Here is a 9,016-nt window from a genome sequence, read left to right as displayed (position 1 = left end):
CCGTCAAATGAAAATCATTGATTCGTATCGACGAATCGCCGGACGGATCCCTACCTACTGCGAATGCCTTTCGGTGCCGATTTTCAGAACACGATCTGCTCGGATCCAGAGAGTGGGATGCTGCCTTTCGGTTTCGGATTCGGAATCGGTCGAACTGACGACCTTTCACTTTTTTTTCGTGAATCATCGTTCCTCTTTTCTAATAGGTTTTTGGTCTCTAATTGGCTCCCTAATTAGGTCTTAGGAAACTGTTGCAGTTTCGTATTTTTCTGACGATTTTTCCAGTGTTGTTGTTGAACTTTCTAAATGTTTCGAGCACCACGTGGCACTCAAATTCGTTGCGGAAAACCTAGCCATATTTGTTAAAAATGCGCAAAATTCGTGGTCTAGTAGGAACAAAATACATCATAAATTGTCCAAGTTCACAAAGTATTTATTGTATATTATTTGAATATCATTATAGTATCATTTAAGTATCATCCGTGTTTTTCTAATTCAATTTTTTTACGTAATGTCGCATTAGCTTCCCAGCGTGAACAATTGCGTACGCAACGTACTTACGAGTTGCATAATTCGAGATTGCATTTAGATATCGAAGCACATTGTTGTGAAGCTAGAAAGCTGTAAATCGTGTTCGTGTCTATTTTTTAACATCTGTTTGCTTTTTGCGACAGGTTTCTGGCGAGATAATTGTTTCCGCGTTGTCGAAAATCCTAATCGAATATTTTGGAATGCGCGAACAAATGCGGCGAATGTTTTAAGAAGGTTTTAATCTGAGAAAACTAAATGGTTTCGGATCGAAACCTGATTTTCAGGTTTGTGTACAACCTGGAAATACCGCTTGCGTTGGTGTGTGTTCTATACGTGAATGGGGATTCCAGCAGGAATCCGGAATTTCGGAGCCGATCCGTGAGAATTCAAAAATGTCAAACTTGTCGGAAAGTCGACGGTTGTAGCGATGTTATAATATTGCTCGGCGAGTTGTATCATTAATGATCGATTTCCCAGGAACGTCCATATTCTTAATTAAATCGTTAAAGAAGTATATTTCGCTATTTATAATTGTGTTATATTTTGCGAGACGCCCCGCGCAGTGGTGCTGAACGCCACCGCGAACGTCAAATGTCGGGCCACCCTTTCGAGCAATATTATCGCCAGAAATAATACATAGATGTAGTCTACAGTGTCTAAAGCGAGTCGTTCGAATTTTTGTAACCCTGCGTCGAAGGTCGCGTTGCAGAAGCTTGAACGTAGCTTTAGGTCTCGCGTTCGATCCATAGAGCCGGAGGAACATGCGCTTTCGTGCCCGCACCCCTACGATAGCTCCCCAGTAGGTTTTCCCTCGAGTTCGCGACCCGTTGTTTACTCGCCAGATCTCTCGTCTATCGGTGCCAGAAAATAACATGTGAAAGTTCACCGTACAACGCGATCGTTTCTTAAACGATCGATTCACCGAAATCGTCGCGTTAATCGCTTTTCGAAAAGGTTTGTCATCCATAAGCTCCTTGCTCTTCATGCTTCGCACAGTCGGATTATTTTTGACACATCTTTTCTATTTGATCGTACATTTTTTATTTCCACAACATCGGTTAACAGCTTTTACAAATATCCCATCGATTCGGATGCGACAATTGGGGGTTGAAAACTGCGTAAAAAAATATTCAGATTCCGAAGACAGTGAAGATCGTCGTATTCTACTCTCATCTGTTTACAACTCCTTGCAAGTATAAAATACGTTTGTTCTCAGATGTCTTCGCCCAAGCTGAATCGCGTCTGGCTCCGGATCGTTTTCGTTCTTTGTACATTGAGTGCGATCGAGTGCTACAATGTGCCGTGCACGTTCAATTCGATGTGCATGTGTTGGGTCCAAGACGATCACGACTTCACGAAGATGGACATCAGCTGTATGGGAACACCGTTTGCCAGATTTCCCGGTGCGTACATTGACCATGCATAAACCGGAAACAGTAAAGTATTACCGTCGATTTCTATTGTATTTCGTAATGAGAACATTGTAGATGATTTTACTGTGATGACACAGATGTGATCGTGGGCTATGTGGCTCAGCTGGACGTGGTCGGTACCGGATTGCAGTCGCTGGACGACGACGCGCTCTCCGGTATTGTGGACGTCGAAGCTTTGGGACTGATGAGCAATCGTTTGTCAAATATCGGTAACAAGTCACTCTCGTAAGTCCGAATCATTTCTGAAAGTCTAATATTTTATTTTTATTCCTGCTTAATTTTCATCGTTGGTTGCGATGATTAAATGCAGAATAAAAATTACCCATCTCCAACTCTTGACTGACCGTGAAACTTTCTATCGATCCGTAGTTAATAAAACCATTTGTCTAGGCGGCGGCCTTCTCTTGCCAGGCAGTGGATTTAATTAAATGCAACCTTAATGAGTAGAAAATACAACGATTTATGCCAGCCGGTCAGAAATTAATACTACATCTACCATTCAAGATCTGTTAAGTTTCAGTTTGTTGAAAGCTATTAACTTCTATTCCGTTCGAAACTATTAACTTTGATATTGCATATACCGGTAAAAATAAATTGCAATTTCTACAGAGTCAATGTAACAAACGACACAGTTCAGGAAATAACAATAATTGTGAGATAGAAAGATACATTAATGATTATATGAAGGAAGACACATTTGTTCTGGATATCTCGCATTTGACTCGCAATCTAGTTCATCGATTGCGTCCGTAGAAAGATTTATGTCTCTTTCTTTTCAAAGATAAAAAGCAATTCACGCCTGCACCGGCTCTGTTATTAGAGGTATTGCGGATAGTTTGCGTTCGTTGGATCTCAGTTACAATGCCCTGGAGGACGTACCTTTCGAGGCCTTTCGCGAGCTACGGAAATTAGATTGGCTGAATATGCATAGGTGAGTACAGTACGACCCGTCGAACGACAGGATATACCATTCGTCGTTATTGAAAGCAGATCCGAACTCTATCAGTGTACCAAACTTCGTCGAAAAGAGAGCGTCACCCCCTAAAAAGAACCGTCTTTTCCAGCAACCACGTGACGACGTTGGATGGCGATTGGGGTCGCATCAAAGACACATTGACCAACGTGTTCTTCGGGGACAATTCGATTATCGAGATACCAAAAATCTTCTCGACGTTCAAGGCCCTAGTCTGGTTGAACCTGGACAACAACAATATCGAGGATCTGTCGACGGACAGCTTGCCGCCTAATATGCGGACGCTCAGCTTGAACAGCAACCTGCTGAAGCACTTCCCATCGCCTCTGAAAACTCTGAAGCATCTGACGTGGCTGTACTTGCGCGGCAACGACATGAAAACCCTCGAGCTGCCCGACTTTGAAAGCTCGAGCTTGGAGCTGGTGGACGTCAGCGAAAATTGCATCGAATCGATTCGCCTGCTCGGCCATTCGAATCGCACGTTGAAGATCAAGGAATTCAACCTGGACAGCAACAAGCTGTCCTCTTTACCTGCGGGAGGCTTCGAAGGCATCGACATCAAGAGGATTCATCTGTCCTCGAACTCGATCAAGAACATCGACGACGATGCTTTCCGTGGACTGGAAGACGCGCTAGAGTATTTAAATCTGGAGACCAACGATCTGCCGAATGTTCCTACTGCTGTCACGCGACTGAGAAAATTGTCCTACCTGTATCTGGCTAATAATGACATTAGGAATATTTCTGGAGACGCGTTCCAAGAGTTTGCAGAAAATTTGCGAGCCCTTTCGCTTGCCACAAACAGCTTGGACATGGTTCCAGTATCGGCGCTGAGCAGGTACGGTAAATTCTTCCCAATTGTTCTTCCGCTTATGAATAAAATGGACAGCTTGGGAAGGAGAGATATGATTATTCCAGGGTTGAATAATTGTTGATAATCGGCGATTATAAAAGCGAGCCGCGAGGCTGAATAATCGTATCTCCTCTTCCTTAATTGTCCAAATGAAGATGTTACAAATATTTATTTAAATAAATAGCTTTGTGCATACATCCCAGAGCATGGGTACACTTCATCCAAAGAACTAAATGATTCGTAAACCTCGTGTCTGGAATTGATGTCAATGGCTTATGGTGTTTCGAAACAGGTGCCAGAGGCTACTGCACTTAAATCTAGGTTACAACAAGATCTCTCACGTACAACCCGGCGATTTCGAGTGGGCAGGCGATCTTGAGATTTTGCTGCTTAGGAATAATATCTTGACGAAGTTAAGCAAGGAGACTTTCAAAGGAGCGAGTGAGTTTGATCAAAAATTCGATGTAAATTTGATGCCTTCGATCGATCATGCATCGAGGATATCCAAACGTTCGCAATGTTCGGGAGTAATTATATAAATTTACAGGTAAATTAAAGGAGCTCAGCCTGTCGTTCAATCACCTAACGGAGCTAGACGACGACTGTTTCGTGGGCATCGAGGACAGCCTGAATATCCTCGAGTTGAGCTTCGCGTTTGCGACCGATGTTTTCCCTCAAAGAGCGCTACGGCCGCTTTCGAATCTACTCTGGCTGGTCCTGGATAACAATAACTTCCAGAAGATAGAGGCGACGGCGTTCTATTCTTTCCAGGATCTACGGTACATCAATTTAGAGTCGAATCGGCTCCACTATCTGCCAGAACGGATATTCTTATCCAGCGTTCATCCGGAGTTGAGGGACGTAAAGCTCGGCTACAATTTTCTGGAGACCATACCGGAGTTCAGCTTCCACAATCTGACCCAACTGAAGTCTCTAGACCTAACTGGGAATCGCATCAAAGTCCTCGCGTCGGAATCCATCGTCGACTGCCCGAAATTGGTCACGATATCATTGGCGTATAACAGAATATTCAAAATGGAAAGGAACGCATTCTACGGGCTACCCAGCCTCCGGTTCCTTCATTTGGAGTTTAACAAGCTAACCACCTTGGATTTGGAAGCGATTTCGGAGATCGGCGGACCGGATTTCGCTCTGAACGTTTCATACAACGCTATCTCATTGATCCACTCTGCCGGATCCATGAACAATCTGACGAGACTGGACTTGAGCTTCAACAACATCAGCCAGCTGCCCGCTGACACATTCACCAGCACGCCGGACCTCAAGCATCTTGATTTAGGGAACAATTTGTTGGTCGTTCTTGAGTCAGGTAGCTAACCGCGACGGAGGAAATGCACCTAAATTGTTCCACTTTATGAGAAATCTTTATCTGCGTTGGTTGTGTTAACTTTATTTTCTATAGCTCCGCGGATCGATCGGCGCCATTATCAGGTACAAGATAGGCGCATTTCCTCTGCCAGCCGAACCTGTTCCGCAGCTCCCTTACACCCTAATGGAAATCGTTGTTTTAGTCATTGCAATATTCTAGGTACCTTCCAGCTGAGCTACCTGGAGACGTTGAGCTTGCGAGACAACAAGCTGGAGATCTTGAAGGGTCAATCGTTCCACGGTTTGGCGATGCTGCAACAGTTGGATCTAAGTGGTAACCAAATCAGCCAGCTGTCCGAGGAGCAATTCCGAAACCTGAAGAACCTGCGAATCTTGAACGTGTCGAACAACAGGCTGGGATCATTGCCGAGGGACATCTTTAAGGGAACGAAGCTCGAGATTCTGGATTTGAGTTACAATAAGTTCACCGCCGTCCCTTCGTCGTCCATCCACAAGGTCGGCTACACCTTGAGGGACCTTAACATGGCGGACAATTACGTAGACCGTCTCGATTCGACCGCTTTCCCGACGTCGTACATGGTCTCGTTGAATCTGGCGCATAACAGATTGACCATCCTTCCCGATAACTCGTTCGTCTCTCTGGGAAAGCTTCTGCGGCTGAACGTTTCCCATAGCATACTTCAGGCAAACTTCAAAGAGCTCTGCCACTATCTTCCCAGCTTGAGGCAGCTCTTCATGGTGAATTGCGGCTTCAGAGAGATCCCTCAACTCCCGCTAACCAATCTGAACGTTCTGGACTTGTCTCTGAACCACGTGGACTCCACCACCGAGAAGCAGTTTGAATTCTTGAAGGACTTGAGAGTCCTACTATTGACGAATAACTCGTTGACCTCCATGCCCAACGTGAAGCTGAACCTTCTGCGGGAGCTTGACGTTTCGGGGAACCCGATTGAGGTGAGTCATCCTTATCAGTGGTGTTTTAATTCTTTGTTTGTTCGACGACTTGTAACATTATAACTTTGATGTGACTTTGAGTATCAAGATAATGATATCGTACGGCTATTTCAGCAACTGACCAAGGAGAGTTTTATGGATTATCCACGACTAGAATACCTGAAGCTGACGAACCTGAACAGAACCAGATCGGTGGACAAGGACTGCCTCCGCGTTTTGAAATACCTGAAGCATCTCCGCATACAAACCTGGCCCGAAGCAGAGGGCTTTCATCTGCGCCAGCTGCTCACCGGTTTGCCATTGAGGACTTGTGAAATACAAGTCACGGAACATCTCCTGAAGCATCAGATTCAGAACGTCTTTACGAAACAGCTCCGGGAGCTGACTATTTCCGGAAGCAACCTCGAGGTGATCTCTTCGGAAGCGTTCTCCACTATCGAAGGCGGTGAACTGATACTTAGGATCAAGGATACTCGCGTGCGAAGACTACAGTCGGATATATTTCTTTCTTTGACCAAGAGATTGTCCCAATTGACGCTGGACTTGCGAAACAATCATATCAACGAGCTCAGCCCGTCTATCATTTACGGCAATCTGTCGTGGGAGAGCGTCGGTACCAATATGGTTGCTGGTGAGAAGGATTCTTCCATTGCATTAAACCTGGTTTTAAAAATTAGCGCATCTGTTTTCGCGTGAATCTTAAAATCATTAAAAAATCAATTTTCTGAGGAGAATGTATGCGCTAGAAAGTGGTTATTTTTCAGGTGGATTGCAGGTATCGGGAAATCCACTAGAATGCGACTGCGAGATCGCTTGGCTGAGCTTATGGCTGCGGAGATGGCTGCGGGAGTCCAGACAAATCCACACGGCTTCTCAATCGGACGCGAGACAATTGCGAATGATCGCTGGCAGAGCAGTCTGCACGGAGACGACTCCGTCTTACTCGTCCGATAAAGTCCTGCTAACACTGGGAACACCCCACACTGCCTGCCAAGCTTCCGCCCTTAGCTCCGGCAACTACGAGAGGCTTGCCACTACTTGGTTAGCCATAGTTGACATTATTCTTCTAACGGTAATAGTGAATTGAACCCGGTAAGTACTCGTCGAGCTAGCCCCTAAGCGTCTAGAGAAATTATTGTCGATGCATTCGAGGGAACGGTGAACGATGAACGGTGAACGGTGAACGCGTCTTTCAGTAAACTGGTCCCGCCGAAGAATGCCGATACTTTTCGAAAAATTCGATTTCGAATCTTTCAAGAAAATCAATTGTGGAACCACATAGGTTGTGTCTTACACGTGTACAGAATTTGTAAATTAGTTGATGTAGTTTACTTACCATATCTCCGTTGCGGAAACGTTACGCACAAATACTGTCTATGTTATTTCCAAGAACATGACACTGTTACAAAAAACGGTCAATTACTTTTCGTTTCGTTGGCAGTAGAACAGTCGTAGTGAATAGAGAATTGTGGATACGCGGAATGGTAGCCGTTGTGTAAGTCAGAAAATGAATGAACAAAAGATGTTTTTTTTTCACTTGTAACGACACGTTTAATACTGTTCGTATTGTTTTCGTAGTACGTAAACTTTTTTACCTCGAGATTTTCTATCGTATTGTAATATGTACGTAGATCAGCTTGACTTCGTCGTGGTATGTGCAATACCGTACCGGTTACTAAATTTTCAGTGATTGTTGAACGATACATATCCGCCGAAAATCGAGCGATCTGTAATGTCTTTCTCGATTTTATATCATCGACGTCACACAAAAGAAACGATAAAAAGAAGAAAAAGAAAAAAAATCTTACACGACCATTGCTCGTAATTGTACGATTGGCGAATCGACACCTACACATATCCAAGTACACATCATCTTCGTAGAACGATAGTTTTGCTTATTAAGGCTACGACCGCGTTACGAGAGACTAAACGGCAAAGTTAATTACCGTGCGAGCTGAGCCACCGTTCTTATCGAATTTCGAAAGCGACAGCGAAATAAGCACGAGCTTACACCGAACGCGAGTATACACAGAGAACAATAAATCATGAGTTTTGTATGTATCGTTATGAAACGGAATAAAATAAAAAGAGAGAGAAAGAACATAATTAACGGCGACGCGCGTTCATTAACCCTTTGCGGATGGCGGCGCTCGCTGTGGACAACGGGTATTGGAGCGCGGAGTATTTTAGGCGGATATATCCGCTAGCCGGCCGCTAAGGGCTAATTTTGTTTTGTGCGATCGACTAGCCGGACGAGGGTCAGAACTCAACTGCTGTAGTATTCCGTTCGAAGAATTTCTTTTTATTTACATAAAAAAAATTTGTCATGGTGGTTGGACAGCGTGCGTTTTTTCTTTCTACGAATGAGAGAAGAAGGCGAAGGGAACGCGGCCGCGCAGACAAGGTAGATGCATCGAATTCCGAGGACGGGAGACAGATGGAAGAAGAGGACGCCGAACTAACGGCGAAAACAATCTCGGGGGTGTCTTTCGATTTCGACAACGATTTCGATTTTTGTTTAGCGACGACACGACGCGTCCCGCGAATACTTTAAACGTCCCTGCGCGTTTGTTTCTCGCGTTTTATGTTACATCGGCAGCCGCGAGTATTAGGAAGTCCCCTTTGCTAGTTGCTTTTCTAGAAATTTCTCTTTCACGATTTCTTCTCTATACCGGCGGCGCCTGCGTATGCTGCAAGCATCCTTCGACGTTCTCGGGCCAGTCGCACACGTTTTCGTTAGGGTTGAACACTAGATTCACCGGACAGGGCATGTGGTGCTTCCTCTCGCCCTCGCACATGTAGTACATCGTACAGTCGTTCTTGTCCGGGTGATAAGATATGTGGTTGTCCTCCTCGTCGCAAGTCACCTCGTTCGCTGCGGAAACATAGCCTTCGTTAATTGAATTTTTAATGAGCTGCTTG

The 9,016-nt window shown here is 44.7% G+C and overlaps 2 protein-coding genes across 2 annotated transcripts in view; one reads left to right on the top strand and one right to left on the bottom strand.

The window, feature by feature from the left end:
- Positions 1–1,354: 1,354 nt before the first annotated feature.
- Positions 1,355–8,185, top strand: LOC144470810 (uncharacterized). Its single transcript, XM_078182351.1, has 10 exons — positions 1,355–1,485; positions 1,748–1,934; positions 2,042–2,189; positions 2,785–2,895; positions 3,029–3,775; positions 4,083–4,231; positions 4,338–5,120; positions 5,340–6,094; positions 6,209–6,725; positions 6,859–8,185. Exons 2-10 carry the CDS (start codon positions 1,748–1,750, stop codon positions 7,179–7,181), a joined length of 3,720 nt encoding a protein of 1,239 aa, XP_078038477.1. The 5' UTR covers positions 1,355–1,485; the 3' UTR covers positions 7,182–8,185.
- Cht7 (chitinase 7) overlaps positions 8,170–9,016 on the bottom strand; it is a 29,156-nt gene continuing 28,309 nt past the window's right edge. Inside the window, exon 16 of the mRNA XM_078182352.1 lies at positions 8,170–8,969. Coding sequence (XP_078038478.1) covers positions 8,761–8,969 — 209 coding nt within the window. The 3' untranslated portion in view covers positions 8,170–8,760. The remainder of the gene's footprint in view (positions 8,970–9,016) is intronic.

This window comes from Augochlora pura, chromosome 6, assembly GCF_028453695.1.
Source record: "Augochlora pura isolate Apur16 chromosome 6, APUR_v2.2.1, whole genome shotgun sequence".
NCBI classification, from domain to species: domain Eukaryota; kingdom Metazoa; phylum Arthropoda; class Insecta; order Hymenoptera; family Halictidae; genus Augochlora; species Augochlora pura.
Note: the sequence above shows the minus strand (reverse complement) of the source record. Positions and strands in the feature narration are given on the sequence as shown.